This window comes from Mesoplodon densirostris, chromosome 4, assembly GCF_025265405.1.
Source record: "Mesoplodon densirostris isolate mMesDen1 chromosome 4, mMesDen1 primary haplotype, whole genome shotgun sequence".
In the NCBI taxonomy this organism is placed as follows: Eukaryota; Metazoa; Chordata; class Mammalia; order Artiodactyla; family Ziphiidae; genus Mesoplodon; species Mesoplodon densirostris.
In genome coordinates, this window is record NC_082664.1 from 159,397,097 (window position 1) to 159,416,137 (window position 19,041).

Consider the following 19,041-nt stretch of genomic DNA (forward strand, 5'->3'; position numbering starts at 1 on the left):
AGAAACTCAGGGCCTGTTAGGAGTTCCTCCCAATTTCCCCCCTTCTTAGTCCCTGGTAACGTCAAATCTACTTTCTTTCCCCATGGATTTGACTATTCTCAATATTTCACAGGAATGGAATCAGACGATATGTCCTTCTGTGTCTGGTTTCTTTCACTCAGTGTAATGTTTTTCAAGGTTCATCCATGTTGTAGGGTGTATCAGTACTTTATTACTTTTTATGACTGGATAATATTCCATTAAATAGATATTTCACATTTTGTTTATTCACTCACCAGTTCATGGATATTTGAGCTGTTTCCAACTTTTAGCTGTTAGGAATAATACTGCTATGAACATTCATGTACAAGCTTTTGTGTGAAAATATGTTTTCAGTTCTCTCGGGTGTATGCCGCCCGAGAAGGGGCAAAGGGGGAACTTATGGCGGCATCCTCAATTCAAGTCTTTATCTAAATGTCCAGACTCTGGGTGTGAGTAAGGTTATCACAGTGTAAAATAGCTCAGCAGCAACTCAGAAGACAAAGTTGTTTTTCTCAATTTTTTTTTTTTTTTTCTCATCACACCAAAGCACCAAGAAGATAGACAGGGAGGCCCCATGAACAGATGGTGAGGATAGAAACTCCATCCTGGGTGGAAGTTCCAACAGCTGGGACCAATATTCCCACTTCTGCTCTCACTTCCTACAGCAAGACAACAGCCAACTAAGATGATAAACTTGTAAAGCAAACCTCCCTGAGCTGAATCAGCTTTGTGTTCCACTTTCAATTACACCATGAGAATCCCCTACTGACCCTCCTTCACCCAAGAGCCCAATTTGGCCTGTCACCCTGGGAGTTCTTCCTTAAATCTGCCCCTCCTCTCCTGCCCCCAGCCCGGCCTCTTCTTCCTCCCTTATCTCATCTCCTCCTCCCTTATCTCATCTCCAGTGAAGAGGGCTTGAAGAAGAGGAACAGCTTTCATGAGCCTCCTGCTTTCTCCTTTGTTCTTTAGTTCATCCATAAATAACTCAGGGTAAATCCAAGGAAGAAAGTGACAGAACCTTAGGGTTTTAAAAATGCAAACCCATGATTTATCTTGGAATCTCAAACCCAAATACCCTTAAGGACCCGACGGTGGGTTGGTGGACATAAGAGGAAGTGAGCTGAAAGCTCTTGCAGACTACGGGAGTAGTGTGTGTCCAGTGCCACTAGAGTTTTTTTTTTTTTTTTTTTTTTTTTAAATGTATTTTTTGCATTGCTTTATTTATTTATTTTTGGCTGCGTTGGTCTTCGTTGCTGCGTGGGCTTTCTCTAGTTGCGGCGAGTGGGAAGAACTCTTCGTTGTGGTGCGCAGGCTTCTCACTGAGGCGGCCTCTCTTGTTACGGAGCACGGGCTCTAGAGCGCAGGCTCAGTAGTTGTGGTGTACGGGCTTAGTTGCTCCGCGGCATGTGGGATCTTCCCAGGCCAGGGCTCAAACCTGTGTCCCCTGCACTGACAGGCGGATTCCTAACCACTGCGCCACCAGGGAAGCCCCTAGAGTTTTAATTTTTGAAGAAACATTGGAAATATAAGTCCATGTGTGATATCTTCTGGTTTGCAAATAGTGACTGTTGCTTTGGAAAAAAATCAAACCACCATGCAAGCCCAAGAAAGCCCATTCGTACGCTTTGCAACATCTAATATGTAGTAATCTTTTTATGCAGACAACTACTCAAAGTGTTTCGATTCCTCCACTATGCTAGAAATCAGAAATATTAATTTATTGGAATGAGTTTGGTTCACGAATTTTAGAATCTTAGATCTATGACCAATCACAGTAGGTGACCCATGACCTCTTGGAACATTTTGCAAAAGTTTTTTTGAGCATGCTCTTTTCTGCAGAAAAGACCCATAACTTTCATCAGTGTTTGTTTCAAAAGGGTCCTTGACCTAAAATATTAAGAATAAAATATCTACAAGTTATAATATTTTATAGACATTGTAATTTTTTTAATGTAAGAACTTATAGATTCTGAGTTGAAAGAGAAGGTATTTATGAACCTAAAAGTCTTACTGATTTCTTTGGGGTTAGAGTTATTGTTAGTGTCATTTCTTTCTCTCTTTCTTTTTTTTTTGCAAAATGATTTCTCCAGATATGTTATAAAAAATGTGTTAAGAAACATCTTAATAGTTGCGAAGATTGGAAATAACCCAAATGTCCATCAATAGGAAAGTGATTGGATAAAATATGTAACATGCATACAAGAGAGTATAGTACAGTTGTAAAAAAGTTAGTTCTCTTTCTACGAATGTGGAAAGATCTCCAAGATATATTGTTTAGAAGACAAATAACCAAACAATATGCAAAGCTATGTATAGTATGCTGCCTTTTATGTCAGAAGGGAGAAAATAAGAATATATTTATATTTGCTTGTATTAGCACACATATTTGATAACACCCTGGAAAAGCACACGAGAAAGCAATAAATGTGCATTCCTATGGAGGTGGTAACTGAATAAATGGGACATGGGATGAAGGGGGGATGCTTCAATGTATACGTTTAGTTTTACCCTTTTTTCCATATTTTTGAAACATTATTTATTCTTTTAAAATATTTATTAATTTATTTATTGGCTGCGTCGGGTCTTAGCTGCGGCACGCGGGATCTTCTTTGGGGCATGCAGAATCTGTCATTGCGGCGCACAGGCTCCTCTCTAGTTGTGGTGCGTGGGCTGCAGAGCGCGTGGGCTCTGTATTTTGTGGCACGTGGGCTCTCTCGTTGAGGTGAGCGAGCTCAGTAGTTGTGGTGCACGGGCTTAGTTGCCCTGCGACATGTGGGATCTTAGTTCCCTGACCAGGGGTGGAACCTGCGTCCCCTGCATTGGAAGGCAAATTCTTGACTACTGGACCACCAGGGAAGACCCATATTATTTATTCTAAAAATGAAATTTAAAAAGTCTCATGATGACATTAAACATCTTGTTTTCAAACAGGAATTTTTAGCTCATGGGTAATTTTAAGAAATTGAAACAAGGCAAAAGCCAACAGCTCTGATGTGGTTTTGCAGGTATACTTTCCAGTGAAAGTTTACTTATTTTAAGGTAATTTCATGCTAGTTATTATGGGACTCCTGAGTTTATGAAAGAAAGCATGCTTGGGTTTGTACTTGCATCAGATCCTACATGACTTCATGGGGAGATTTGGTTTTAAGAGTCATTGAGAGCAGATTGGGCCATAGCCTTTATCTCTTTTTTCCAGTATAAAAATAAAATAACGAGAAAATAAAACACAACAAATTACATATTTTTGAATAGTCTTCAGATAACACAGCTGTCTCTTAAAACTTCAGTCCACAACTCCTCTCTTATTTATTGGCCAAAGCAAGTCATAGAGCCGTGCCTGAGTTTAAGAGGGTGGTGGAGGGCTTCCCTGGTGGTGCAGTGGTTGGGGGTCCGCCTGCTGATGCAGGGGGCGTGGGTACCTGCCCCAGTCTGGGAGGATCCCAAGTGCCACCAAGTGGCTGGGCCCATGAGCCATGGACGCTGGGCCTGCGCGTCCGGAGCCTGTGCTCCGCAGCGGGAGAGGCCACAGCACTGAGAGGCCCACATACCTCAAAAAAAAGAGTGGTCGAGGGAACCTCCTGCATGATGGAGCGCTGAATATTTGTGAGCACTTGTACCCATTAGAGGCACAGTGTGTCCCACTCTACTTGCAGTTTATTTATTTTCTAATATTTTTGTCTCTAAGGGTCCAGCACATGGTTTGTCCATTTAAAATGACTGAGACATCTCTAGGGAGGGAACTATGGGAGAAGAGGAAAGGAAAAGCCCACAAACCCCACAGATGTACTTTTGGGGAGCAAAGATGCCATCTGATTCCTCCAGGTAGAGTGAGCAGACAGCTGCCCTCACAGGACCCGGGTGGCAAAAGCATTTTAGAGTAGAGACAATAATTTCTGATTCTAAACCTCTGACCTGCCAGGTGCATTCCATCCTGTCTCGCCCACTCCATGCTTTCCCTCTGTCCACTTCCGTAGGCTCTCAGGTCAATTATTAACTCATAGTTTTGTTTAAAATTCTATCCCAGGATTCCATTACCCGCTTCTATGGAGTGGGGACGTCTCTCTTCCATTTCTGCCCCGATGTCTCCAAGTGGTAAGTGAGGGTGTCCTATTCCAGGTCCTGAGGGTGACATCCTGCAGGTCGTTGGGTGCCATCAAGTCCTGGCAGGAGATCCGCTGACATTCTTGGCCTCAACTCCCTTCCTGCACCCAGACTCCTTCCTCGCTGAGTCCTGGAGAGTATGCGGTCCTTGCCCGCAGTCCCTTCTGGTCCCCACATGGGCACCTGGAGACATTTGGATTCTGTTCAAGCCACATTCTCCCCGAGGGGAGCTCAGAGCTTAGACCACCTCTGGAAGCTCTCTCTGGCTTTTCCCACTTCTAGGGGTGCAGGATTTGTGTTCCTCCCTACTCTCAAAACAGCCAGACTTCCCTAGGCTCTTTTTTTTTTTTTAAACAGCTTTATTGAGATATCTTTGACATATAAAAATTATATACACTTAAGATGTACAACTTGATGTTTGATACATGTATATATTATGAAAATATCACCAGGATCACGCTAATAAACGTCTCTGACACTCTACGGTTGCTCCTAGGTTTGTGGGTGTCCCAATTTAATGGGGTGCCTGTATCAGAACCTACCCCTCTCCGCAGAGCGCGGAGCAAGGGAAGGTAGAGGTGCTGAGCAAGACTGCACCCCTTCTCTTCCTTCACCTCGAGGAGGAGGGCCCGGGAGAGTGGGCGTAGGGAAGGAAACCAGTTCTCCCGGTTGTCCTGCAATCCCCCACCTGTTTTGTCCCACGCCTGGTGGACTGTTCTTTGAACAGCAGATTAACATCTGGTGACTTTGTTTTCATGAGTACGAGTGTAGGTGGTTGCAGGGGCACAGAGGAGAGCTTGGTGCCTTAATTTCTAGCTCTGCCAAAACATCATACTTTACATATCACCCTATCACACCGTCTATGGAGCCGTCTGTCTGCAGGTTTTCCCTAGAGAGTGGTGCTACGTATTTGTAAAACGAATATATGTGAAACTCAAAATCCAGGGGCCCTAACAGAGGTTTCAGCACTGTCGTTTTGATCTACGTGGACTGGATGTCCTGCTCACTGAAATTCACATGTCTCTGGGTGTGTCTGGTGAACCTATAGGGACAGGATTCAGGAATCTATTTGCAGTTTTGAAGAAGTGAGCCCAGGGGACAAGCATAGCGAGGAAGGGAGGACATCCTTGTGTCTGTCTGAGACTGTCCCGTTGGTCTGGCCCCTTGGCCGTGAGTGAGAACCTGATGGCAGGAAAAGCTATAGGCGTGAGCTGAGGCTACAGGATTCACGGAGGACTTGGTGAGACTCCAGGGCACGTGGAACTTGTTTTAGAGCAAATACAGTCCTGACAACCAGATCCCAAAGGTGTCTGAGTGAGACGGTGTGTGTGTGTGTGTGTGTGTGTGTGTGTGTATGAGACTGTGAGTGTTGTGCGTGTGCCCGTGGGTGTGTGCAGGGCTAAAGTCCTACACTAGCAGGTAGAGCAAGAGCAAGGAATTATGGGTTATCACCAACAGCCTGGCTTGGTCTGAACCTACTGGCTCGTGAGGCCAGAAGACATTTCAGTCAGAGACCAGTCCCCTACCCCAACACCTCAAAAACCTAGAACTCTGCCAGGAATTTCAGACAGAGGCGAATTCTTTAGAAATCGTTTTATCGGGGGGTTAATTGAAACTGCACATACATGAAGCATACAGTTTGATATGTTTTGACATGTCTGCACCTGTAAAACCACAGTCACACAAATGCCCCTTCATAACCCTCACTCTGCCCTCCCTGCCTCTCCCCTGACAATCTGCTTTCCGTCACTGTATATTAGTTTGCATTTTACAGAAATTTATATAAAATAAATGGAATCAAGCAGTAAATACTCTTTAAAAATTGTGGTTAAAAACATATAACACAAAATGCACCGCTTTACCCATTTTTAAGTGTACAGTTCGTAGAATTAAGTACCTTCAGAATGTTCTGCGACCATCACCACCATCCATCTTCAGAACTCTTTTCATCTTGCAAAATTGAAATTTTGTACCTGTTGAACAATAACTCACCGTTCCCTACTCCCTGCAGCCCTGACAACCCCCATTCTACTTCATGTCTCTGATTCTGACTACTCTAAGTACCTCATATGAGTGGAATCAGACAGTATTTGTGTTTTGTGATTGGCTTATTTCATTAGCACAGTGCCCTCAAGATTCATCCATGTTGTTGCATATTGCAAAATTTTCTTCATTTTTTAAGGCTGCATAATATTCCATAGTGTATATAGACCACACCTTATTTATCCATTCATCTGTTGATGGACACTTAGGTTGTTGCTTCCATGTTTTAGCTATTATGAATAACGCTGCCATGAACGCGGGTGTACAAATATCTTCTTGAGACCCTGCTTTCAGTTCTTTGGGGTATATACCCAGAAGTGGGATTACTGGATCATATGTAGTTCTATTTTTTAGTTTTTTGAAACTCCATACTGTTTTCTGTAGTGGCTGCACCATTTCACATTCCCACCAACAGTGCACAATTTCTCCACATTTTTGCCACCACTTGTTCTTTTTTTTTTTTATTAAAAATTTTTTTTGCCTGCATTGGGTCTTTGTCGCTGCACGCGGGCTTTCTCTAGTTGTGGCGAGCCGGGACTACTCTTCGTTGCGGTGCGTGGGCCTCTCATTGCCATGGCTTCTCTTGTTGTGGAGCATGGGCTCTAGGGTGCACACGGGCTTCAGTAGTTGTGGCGTGCATGCTCGGTAGTTGTGGCTCACAGGTTCTAGAGCACAGGTTCCATAGTTGTGGCGCACCGGCTTCGTTGCTCTGCGGCATGTGGGATCTTCCCAGACAAGGGAACCCATGAACCCATGTCCCTTGCAGTGGCAGGTGGTTTCTTAACCACTGCACCACCAGGGAAGTCCCATTTTTCTGGTTTTTTTTGGTAATAGCCATCCTGATGGGTGTGAGGTGACATCCCATTGTAGTGTTAATTTGCATTTCCCTAAGATAAGGGATGTTGAATATCCGGGAATATACTTATGGCTGATTCTGGAGGAAACTATTGCTGCTATAGAAATCAATGCTGTTGTAACTGCAAAAATTTTTGGAGCCTATAGTGGCAGTCAACCACTGTTCTCTTTACCAAGGCTGCCAAAGGCTGCTGGAGCCTACAGCCATCTCTCGCTGATGTAGATGCTGCTAAAAGCAGAAAGGAAGGTTAATGGCTTCTCTTTTTTCATCTGCCTTCCAAACTCTTCTTAGGACTTCCCACTGGCCACCTAGCCCATGGCTGGGGCAGGAGCATCTGGGAGGTGTAATTTGCTAAGACCCAGCCCCTGACAGTCGGGAACAGGGCGTGGAAGGACAGGAAGTCATCACATATCTGCTGCTGCATCTTTTACTTCTTTGCTGATTAATGGTATTTACCTGCACAATTAATCACTTTGCTCTATAGCATTTACTCCACTGAAGATTTCAAACACTTTATACCTTCTCTTATTAGGGTCTATTCTGTCAAGGTAATCTGAAGAGCTTAAGCCAGATTTTCTCTTCCGAGTCTGCTAATGGAAAACACCTAGCCACCCACCTTGCCTGACTGCTTGAAGGTAGTTATTAGCCTTTTTTTTTTTTTCCAGATGGAATATTCTCTTAACCTACCCTTGTATCAGTAGGATAACATCATATAACTAGGATAACTTATTGTAGAAGGACAGGTCATGGGTTTTGCATGGCACTCCTTCAGAGGAGGAATGGAATAACAAAGGGATTGGCTTTGAAAATCTCAGCAGCTCTCTCTTTCTGATTCCTGACTAGCTGGAAAGCACCATCTGCTAGGAACATCCCCATGTGAGCCCATATTTTTGGAAAGCCTTCAGGGACACCTTAAATTAACTACAGTCATTCTCTGAAGATGAGTAAGGGAGTAGTCAAATTAGTGCAGAAAATTGATGTCATTTTCTCTGATATACTTGTTCACCTCCTGGAGGGAGAATTTTTTTAGATAACGTTTGTGGAACAGAAAACATGTACTTACTTGAAAGTTTGCTTAAATGTCATATGCTTATGTATACGTATAGCTGATTCAGTTTGTGATAACAACAGAAACCAACACACCATTGTAAAGCAATTATACTCCAATAAATATGTTAAAAAAATAAAAGGAGAATATTAAAAAAAATGTCCTATGCTAATTCTTGTCCCATTTTCCACTGAAAATATTTTGATACCGATATGACTGTATAAGCCAAATTTGGGGGAGGTGCATGTAGGGTGGATGATTGTTATGGGATGTTGATACAGCTGCTCTAATGAGGGCAAAGGTCACAGTGGCCTAAAGGCGAGGGTATTTCTTTTTTTTTTTTGGTAGTTATAACTGTTATAAATATCACAACTGCATTTTATTTTTTTAAAATAACTTTTTATTTTATATTGGAGTATAGTTGATTAACAGTGTTGTGTTAGTTTCAGGTGTATAGCAAAGTGAATCAGTTATACATACACATATATCTATTCTTTTTCAAATTCTTTTCCCATTTGGGTTGTTACAGAATATTGAGCAGAGTTCCCTGTGCTGTGCAGCAGGTCCTTGTAGGTTATCTATTTTCATATAGTAGTGTGTGTACATGTCAATCCCAAACTCCCAATCTATCCCTAGGTGAGGGTATTTCTGTCTCATGTCCAGTGCAAGAGTAAACAGCTCTGGCGTGGCCCCTCCACGTCAGACATCCAGGCTCCTTTGGTTTTATTTCCCTGTTAAACTTAGTGTGTAGTTTTTAATTCCACTGCTTGTTCTAGCTCCCACTACCAAGACCACCTGCCAGCCAGTGGAAGAGGGGAGGAAGGGCAAGGCACACCTGTTCTCTTCAAGGGCACCTTAGAACTGCTCACTTTACCGCACTCCTGTCTCACGAGTCAGAACTTAGTCACGTGGCCCATTTAGCTGCCGGGGAGGCTGGCAAATGTAATCCTCAGCTGGGGGAGGGCTGTGTTCCACTAAAACCTGGGCTTTCATGACCAAAGGAAGACTGGATTTAGGGGTCATAGCAATCTCTGTCAGAAAAATTTATTTTCCATAGTTGTTTTAAATTCCCAGTTTGACATCTCTGCCATGTCTGAGTTTGGTTCTGATTCTGGCTCCGTCTCTTCAGACTGCAGTTTATGCCTTTTAGCATGGCTTGTAATTTCTTTCTTTCTTTTGTTTTTTTTTTGGCGGGGCTGTGCGGCTTGCGGTATCTTAGTTCCCCGACCAGGGATTGAGCCCAGACCCTTGGCAATGAAATTGCCTTGTAATTTTTTGTTGAAAGCTGGACGTGATGTACTAGGTAAAAGGAATTGAGGTAAGTAGGCCTTATGGTGTGAGGCTTTGTGTTTGTCTGCCTAGGAATTAGGCTGTGTTTAGCGTTTACTATACCTGTGGAGGCTGAAATTGCCTATGGTGTCATTGATTTTATCTCCCTGGCTTTCCCTGGGTTTTCTCTGCGTTTTCCCTAGAGACTTTTTCTTAAATAATGTCTAAGATGTGTGGGTCTTTGGGCCGTGTTTCCCTGTTATCATACAGGAGCCATACTGATGGGATGGTGAGGTGTGGGGGAGGGATTGTTTTACAATTATCTTACAATTGTCTTACAGTTAGGGGTTAAGTCTCCTTAGTGAGCCTGGGGGTGTGCTTCTCCCCCAACCCCTCAGGTGGGATAGAAAGCCTGGATAGGAATCCAGAAGTCTGGAGTCGATATTTCCCTTCTCCTGTGTGGAAGGTAGAGCAGGTCAGAGTTGGGCATTTCCCTTCCCTCTGGTGCGTTAGGCTTAGATAAAACCCAAGATAGTTAGGGAAGTAGTTTCTCCCAGGGACAGCCCTCCTTAAGGAGAGCAGAGTGTCTGGTATATTTCAAAATTGGTTCCTTTGCCCCCTCCCCCTGCTGCAAGCATGAGGGGGTTTTCTCTGACTGTCACCATGAGGACCTGGTTCACCCCCGGGAGGTAAAACCCATGGAGACATAGGGCCTCCTATGACTGGACCCCTGGAGTTTATACCTCCCAGACTTGTCCACACCGAGCCTCCCGCAGTCATGGGTTTAGGTTTCCCTGCCCCAGTGTCTGCTCCTGGCCTTCTGCTCCAGGAGGCTGTTGATTCTTTGCATCCACCTGTCTGTCACTTCACTTTGGGGGCAGAGCTTTGCCCTGTGACTGAGGGATCTGAGAAGAGTCACTGGTGTTCAGTTTGTTCAGGGTTTTCTTCTTACTCCAGCCCCTGGAAGCTGCTAATTTGCTTTCTGTCTCTTTGGAGCTGCCTATTCTGGACATTTCACATAAAAGGAATCATACAACATGTGACCTTTTGTGTCTGGCTTCTTTCACTTGGTATAATGTTCTTTAGGCCCACCTATGCTGTAGCCTTTATCAGGACTTGATTCCTTTCTATGGCAGAGTCATATTGCAGTGTGTGGAGAGACCATGGTTTGCTTATCCATTCCTCCATTGGTAGGCCTTTTGGGTTGTTTCCATCTCTTGACTGTTTGGCTGTGATGCTGTTATAAGCAGTCGTATACAAGCTTCTGTGCGGACACGGGTTTTCTTCCTTCCTGCGGAACGTGCCCAGGAGTGGAAGTGCAGGGCCATCTGGTAATTCTTTAACTTTTTGAGGAACAACCACCACAATGGCTGCACCATTTTACATTCCCTCCAGCAATGTATGAAGGTTCCTATTCCTCCACATCCTTGTCAACATTTGTTATCTCCTCTTTTTTTTTTTTTTTCCCTTAAAGTCATCTTAACGGTTATGAAGTGGTGTCTCACCATGGTTTTGATTTGCATTTCTTTTTTTAAAAATTTTTATTGAAATATAGTTGATTTACAGTGTTGTGTGAGTTTCAGGTGTACAGCAAAGTGATTCAGTTATATATGTATATATATATATATATTCTTTTTTTACATTCTCTTCCATTATAGGTTATTACAAGATATTGACTATAGTTTCCTGTTCTATACAGTAGGTCCTTGTTGGTTACCTATTTTATATATAGTAGTGTGTATATTTTAATCCCAAGCTCCTAATTTATTCCTCCCCCCCCCAGTTTTGGTAACCATCAGTTTGTTTTTTATGTCTGTGAGTCTGTTTCTGTTTTGTAAATAAATTCATTTGCATCATATTTTTTTTTTTAGATTCCACATATAAGAGATATCATATGATATTTGTCTTTCTCTATCTGGCTTACTTCACTCAGTATTATAATCTCTAGGTTCATCCATGTTGCTGCAAAGGGCATTATTTATATTATTTTATGGCTGAGTGATATTCCATTATACATATCTATATCTATATCTATATCTATATATCTGATTTGCATTTCTGAAATGACCAATGATGATGTGCTTGTTAGCCATCTGTCAGGACCTCTTTATATTATTAAAAGTATTGAGGCTCCTCAAAACTTTTTGTTATGTAGTTACATCTAGTGATACTTATCATACTTAGACACTAAAACCAGGAAATTTTAAAAATATTATTTATTAATTCTTCTACAAACAGCAGTAATAAACTCATTATGTGTTAACACCAGAGCGATGACATCATCACATATCATGTAGCTTCTGGAAAACTCCACCATACATTTGTAAGAGAATGAGAGTGAAAAAGGTAAATAACATCTTAATCACAGCTGACCCTTGAACAACACTGGAGTTGGGAGCAATGACCCGCTGTGCAGTAAAAAATCCACGTGTAAGTTATAGTCGGCCTTCTGTATCCCTGGTTCCTATGTATCTGTGGTTCCTCTGAATCCCTGATTCTTCATCTGCGGATTCAACCAACCATGGATTGTGTAGCACTGTAGAATTTACTTTTAAAAGAAATCCACATAGGGCTTCCCTGGTGGCACAGTGGTTGAGAGTCCGCCTGCTGATGCAGGGGACACAGGTTCGTGCCCCGGTCCGGGAAGATCCCACATGCCGTGGAGCGGCTGGGCCTGTGAGCCATGGCCGCTGAGCCTGCGCGTCCAGAGCCTGTGCTCCTCAACAGGAGAGGCCACAACAATGAGAGGCCCGCGTACTGCAAAAAAAAAAAAAAAAAATCCACATGTAAGTGGACTTGTGCAGTTCAAACCCATGTTGTTCAAGGGTCAACTGTATTATGAAAAAACTTTTGATCTCATAGACCTCCCTCCCCCAAAATGAGTAATGATAATCCAGTTTTATTCAAGTAAGATAAATAAGATTAAAACAATTTTTTTCTGGTCTTATATTCCTCTTAACATTAGTTTCCCCAGAAAATATATACTTGGGGGATGTTGACGATGGAAGGTGATGGTACTTGGTTGGTCACAGAAAGGACAGAAAATGGTTCTTTAATCTAGATATGGACCTGCTGACTCCTGTCCATTTTTTTCATAACATTTTCCTGCCCTTTCAGAAATGAAAACTGTCTTCTGATTTAAAATTTCCATTAATCTTCATTATGTGATTTTGTTTAACCTGGACATCTAAGTCAACTGATTGAGAATTGAGATTTTTGGCAAGAGTCTGAATCTGCACTGAAATCTCAGCCCCTGAGGCTGATTTTTCCAGTGAGAGTTGAGGGTGGGAGGCATAAACCCCGTGGTTCTCAAAGTGTGGCCCCGGACCAGCATCATCAGCATCACCTGTAACCTGTTAGAAATGTAAATTCTCAGGCCCCACCCCAGACCTGCTAACTCAGAAACTCTGGAGGTGGGCCCAGCCTTCTGTGTTTTTTTGTTTTGATTTGTTTTGTTTTGTTTTGTTTTTTATTTTTGGCTTCATTGGGTCTTCGTTGCTACACGCGGGCTTTCTCTAGTTTCAGAGAGCGGGGCTACTCTTCCTTGCGGTGCATGGGCTTCTCATTGTGGTGGCTTCTCTTGTTGTGGAGCATGGACTCTAGGTGCGTGGGCTTCAGTAGTTGTGGCACGCTGCCTCCGTAGTTGTGACTTGCGAGCTCTAGAGCGCAGGCTTGGTAGTTGTGGTGCACGGGCTTAGTTGATCCATGGCATGTGGGATCATCCTGGACCAGGGATCAAACCTGTGTCCCCTACATTGGCAGGCGGATTCTTAACCACTGCACACAGGGAAGTCCCCCCTTCTATGGTTTAACAAGGCCTCCAGGTGATTTTGATTTGCTCAACGTTGTGCTACCAGTTTGAGGATCACTGGTGTGGCCTTGTCCATCATTACATGCTCTCCCTCCCCCCACCCCGACTTCCTTCTTTCTTTCCTTCCATAAACATTGAATGTATTGCTCCCTTATCAGTGTTTTTATGACACTTCTTTGAAAATGTACACATCTGCACATTGTGTGTCTGTCTGTAAACATCAAATTCATGCTGGCCAAATACAGAGTATCATTTATAGCAATCCGAGAGAAACTAACTCTTCAAGTGCCCATCAGTCATGTACAGCTGAAGCTTTTTGACTGGGATAATCCATTACCTAGGACCTAGCTTATCCCCCTTCTCCCGACATTAACTCCAGTGAAATCTTTTCAAATATTGAAGCTCCACAGTTCCAAGGGCTTGGTTGTCCTCTTTTGGTATTACCCAAAGACTATTCCCCCATGGACTCTGTTCTTTAGAAACTCATAATTGAAGGTTCAATGGAGGGGGGCTAGTTTAGAGCACTGACCTAAGGTCAAAAGCATTCCTAGTTACCAGTCCAGAGTTCTTAGGGGGCATTCATTAAAGGATGTGATCAGGAGAATGGGCTAGTCAACCAGAGGCTGGGAAAGGACCTACGTGGACTGAGGAACAAGGTCCAGTTACATAGGGTAGAGAGCATGTGTGTCTATTTTTATTAGTGCTAGGGTTTTCCTTGGGATCTCTAAACTGGGAAGTTGGGATGAACTTAGCATGAAGCTACTCTTCTTTGTATTATACATGGTATGGAGAGAGTTCCATGCCGGTCATGCTTTAATGAACACATACACAACATGAAAATGGGACCAAGAGTTCTGGTTTTTCCTCCCCGTTCCTCCAGTGACCTTGGACTTGCTGCCTACGTGCAGGTCAAGCTCACTCATTGATACTACAGAGCTGGCTTCACGATGGGGTTGCAGGTGCCTGGTGTCCTGTGATGTGACTTCAGAGCTTTCCAGAACCCATGGGATCAGGAGACGCCTCTTGGATGAGTGTTTAGCTGCCTTGATTTTGATTGTGATCCATGACATCTGCGGGTTCTTCTTGGTTTCTTCCTGCCCTTGGTTTTCTAGATTGTCCTTCTATTCTTCTTCCTGTAGTGATATAACAAGTCATAGTCATGGGTGTAATACTGCACCAAGAAGAATGTCATCTGCACCCTAAATTAATGTGGGTGGAGCATTCAACAGAAGCCCCCATTGACCTGCTAACTTTAAATCCCACCCCGGGATACTCTGACCTTCCCACATGCTGACCACCCCTTTAGAGGTCAAGACGGGCAGCGCCGTGGTCCTCACAGCATGGTGATCCAATCATTGGTGAGTGGGGCTGAGAAAGAGCCTGAGACCCAGACCATTACAGGTATGGAGACTGGGTGGGTCTTAGGGAAGGGGCTACAGGAGGGGGTCTGCTCCAGGGCTGCTCCCCACGGGGTACATGACCCTCACGTTACATGTCATCCTAGTGTGTCTGACAACAGTCCCCCGTAACACTCTAACATCTGGTGTCACCCCCAAGTCAACCCTCTTCCTTAACCCTCACTTCTGATCAGCCACCAAATCCTGCTAACTTGACTCACGTATTTCTCGATTTTTTCCTCCTTTTAAAAAAAAATTATTATTTATTTATTTTTGGCTGTGTTGGGTCTTTGTTGCTGTGCGTGGGCTTTCTCTAGTTGTGGTGAGCGGGGGCTACTCTTTGTTGCGGTGCGGGGGCTTCTCACTGCGGTGGCTTCTCTTGTTGCGGAGCACGGGCTCTAGGCGCGTGGGCTTCAGTAGTTATGGCTCGCAGGCTCTAGAGCGCAGGCTCAGTAGTTGTGATGCACGGGCTTAGTTGCTCCGCAGCATGTGGGATCTTCCCAGACCAGGGCTCGAACCCATTTCCCCTGCATTGGCAGGATTCTTAACCACTGCACCACCAGGGAAGTCCTTTTCCTCCTTTTTAACTTATGTCCACTGACCTAGTTCATGCTCTCCTCGTCCCCTGTGTGGATTTATTCCATCGTCACATAATCAAACTGCCACCACCATTACCCACCTTAACTCCAGCCTCTATTGTAGCCGGACTGTTCAGAGGGCCAGTGCTACCACTTATCGCATAATTGAGCTTCTGTGGCTCGCTGTCGTCCTCAGGGTCGGGCCTGAGCTCCTCGGTCTGGCCTGATCTTCCAGGACTCGGTCCCTGGCCGTTCCCACAGCACCACTGTCACCACTGCCCCGTGCACTTTACACCCCAGTGTTCAGAACTGCTAGATCCTCCCAGACGTCCTCATGCCCTTCAGGCTGCCTTACTTCCCCTCCTGCCCCTCTGCCTTGCAGCTTCTCCTGCCGTTCTTTATCTGGCCGCTGGTATCAGCTCTGAAAGCCTTCTGGGTGTCCCCATATAAGATTAGGTGTCCTTTCTCTTCATTCCTGTAACACCTCAATCTTAGGCTTTAACACATTACATTTAAAATCTCAACTTTTTCCCCCTTCTCCTCCACTGATCCGTAAGCTCCTGAGAGCAGGGGCCATTCGTATTCATCCTTAGGCCCCTGGCAAGTGCCTGGTACATAGGAGATATTCTCGTAGTCATTTTAAAATTGAGATATAATTGACATAGAACATCGTGGAAGTTTAAGGTGTACCGTGTGTTGATTTGATACATTTATATATTGAGATGTAATGAACACCCTGGTGTTAAAGCTGACACTTCCATCATATCACGTAACTGTCATTTCTTCTTGGTGGTGAGAACATTTAAGATCTAGTCTCTTAGCAACTTTTAAGTATATAATACAATATTGTTGATTATAATCACCTCTGCTGTGCATTAGATTCCCCAGAACTTATTCATCTTCTACCTGCAAGTTTGTACCCTTTGACCAGCACCTACGTAGGAGATATCCTATCAAATTTTTTTGGAAGTATACGGAAGACAATAGCTTCATAAAAGGAATAATAAAACCAACTAGCTGTGCTAAGGGGTTTTCATGAATTGAAAACTCCTAGTTTTCCAGCTGGCACCGTACCATAAGAACTTTCTATGGTGATGGGAATGTTTTGTATCTATGTTGTCCAATAACATGGCCACGTGTGGCTATCAAACTCCTGAAATGTGGCTGGTGCAACGCGTAGACCGAATTTTTAATTGTATTTAAGTTTAAACTTAAATATCCACACGTGGTTAGTGGCGACCCTATCAGACAGTACAATCCTAGACTCCCCCAGCCCTTCCTCAGCCCATGGGAACATCTGGTTACTTCCTAACTTGCTCAGAGCTCCCATGGGGCAAGGCTCCAAGAACTGGTGTGTTGGCAAATGTTTAACAACCAGCTGTCTGAAAAAGGCTGCCTGTTTCCATGGTGTAAAAACTCCCACCACTCCCAGTTTCAAGCTACCTTGAATACAGAGTTGGGGAGAGACGTGCAGTATAAAACCATCATATAGATAGTATTTCCTCGATACAGATACACAGGTGCAAATAACCCTGAGAATAAAGTAGTAAAATGCAGTAAAACAATTAGAAAGTGATTAATTTTGAGTACTTATTAACTTTGTTTTCTCTTTTAATAAACTTATTTATTTATTCATTTTTGGCTGCATTGGGTCTGCGTTGCTGTGTGCGGGCTTCTCATTGCGGTGGCTTCTCTTGTTGTGGAGCACAGGCTCTAGGCTCGCGGGTTCAGTAGCTGTGGCTTGTGGGCTTCAGTAGTTGTGGCATGCGGGCTTCAGCAGCTGTGGCTCGTGGGCTCTAGAGCGCAGGCTCAGTAGTTGTGGCGCACGGGCTTAGTTGCTCTGTGGCATGTGGGATCTTCCCGGACCAGGGATCAAACCGGTGTCCCCTGCATTGGCAGGCGGATTCTTAGCCACTGCGCCACCAGAGAAGTCCCTGACTTTGTTTTTAATATAATTTATTTAACTGTAAGTTTATATAATTTAATTTTTAATAATGGTTATGCTTAAAAGCAGTTCTCAAAATTCCAGAACATCTAGCTTTTGGCTCTCAGGAGCTGGGGTAAGTCAGCTCCTAGTAATTGCTTTAAAAATTTTTTTAAATCAAATGTAGTATTTCTGTTTGGCCACAAGAGGGCACCATCAGATGAAATTCAATTCTAGGAAGGCTTTTGGACCAGCTCTCTGGGTCAGTTTGAGGTGTCTGTTTAGGTCTCCTGGAAGACTGCAATTCTGGGAGATCTTGGAAACTCATACAGTTTCAGGCAGTTCTTGGTTTCACAACATCAAGTCCAAACCTTTCCCACTCCCAAATAGCTTCATCCCTTTGTGTACGAAGGTTTGGGTCTTTAAGCTACCAAATACAAAGATCCTTGATGGATATTAGGTCCTGTCAGTGAGGGAAGGAGAGGATCTGTGTGTGCAGTAAAGATAACGTTTTGGGCAATTTACATGCATCATCACACAGAATCCTATAAAAACGCCTCAGGAATTGGCTAACACGTAGAGAGATTGGTAGGTTGCTGGGTATGTGAATAATTCCTAACACGGCAACCCTAGAGGGCTTCTCGGGCTTCTCCTTTGCATTGCAATCATTTGTGCTTTTTAATTGACAGAAGGAAAACCAGGAGTTTATCGTGGGCCTGACGATCAAGATAAGAATGGAAGGAATCTGATGATTTCTCTCTGGCTAGGCAGGCTGGGGGGTCAGAGGGCTTTGGTTCTTGGCCGGGGGTCGGGGGGGTGACTCTCTTTCTTCTCAGGGTCTTCTGGGGGGTTTATATCAGGGTTGGCAGAGTGCACTTGGTGCGGAGGGGGTAGGGGATGCCCTGGGAGGTGGGGAGAGTGACAAGCTAGGTCTCCATAGTCTCTGTCTAAAGGGAGGGAGAGACTGACTCTGTGTGTGTGTGTGTGTGTGTGTGTGAGAGAGAGAGAGAGAGAGAGAGAGAGAGAGAAATGATTTCACTCTCTTGATTCTTAACACTGTTAGTGCAGTGGGTCTCAAAGTTTGGTCCCTGGACCAGCAGCATTGGCATCACCTGGGCATTTGTTAGACATAAATTTTCAGGCCCTACCCCAGACCTGCTGAATCAGGGACTTTGGGGGTAGGCTTGGCAGGCTCTGCTTTAAGAAGCCCACAGGCAATTAGGAATTTGGGATTAACAGATACTATATATAGAATAGATAAACAAAACCTACTGTATAGCACAGAGAACTATATTCAGTATCTTGTGATAACTTATAATGGAAAAGAATCTGAAAAGTATATATATATGTGTATTTATATATATCTGAATCACTTTGCTGTAAACCCGAAACACCGTAAATTAACTGTACTTCAATTAAAAAAAAACAAGCCCACCTGGGAGATTCTGATGCACTCACGTTTCAGAACCACAGGTCCAGCTCGGGGTTATCTAAACTGGATGTGTATGTATTAGATGCGACTGAGGAGCTTTTAAAAAGTACTAACGTCGGGCTTCCCTGGTGGCGCAGTGGTTGAGAGTCTGCCTGCTGACGCAGGGGACGTGGGTTCGTGCCCCGGTCCAGGAGGATCCCACATGCCGCGGAGCGGCTGGGCCCGTGAGCCATGGCTGCTGAGCCTGAGCGTCTGGAGCCTGTGCTCCACAACGGGAGAGGACACAACAGTGAGAGGCCCGCATACCACCAAAAAAAAGTACTAACGTCCCAGTAACAACAGGGCATACAGTATGTACATGGTCCCATTTACATGAAATGTCCAGAACGGGCAAATCCATAGAGATGGAACGTAGATCAGTGGTGGCCAGGGAATGGGGGGGGATGGGGAATTGGGATATGTGTGGTTTCTTTTTGGGGTGATGGAATGCTCTGGAATTAGATACTGGTGGTGTATACACAACAGTGCTGAAAACCACTGAATTACACACTTTAAAATGGT

At 44.1% G+C, this 19,041-nt stretch overlaps 1 protein-coding gene across 1 annotated transcript in view; it reads right to left on the minus strand.

The window, feature by feature from the left end:
• Positions 1-14,235: 14,235 nt before the first annotated feature.
• The window catches only part of IL2RA (interleukin 2 receptor subunit alpha), a 43,247-nt gene continuing 38,441 nt past the window's right edge, over positions 14,236-19,041 (minus strand). The window contains exon 8 of the mRNA XM_060095405.1: positions 14,236-14,282. Coding sequence (XP_059951388.1) covers positions 14,258-14,282 — 25 coding nt within the window. The 3' untranslated portion in view covers positions 14,236-14,257. The remainder of the gene's footprint in view (positions 14,283-19,041) is intronic.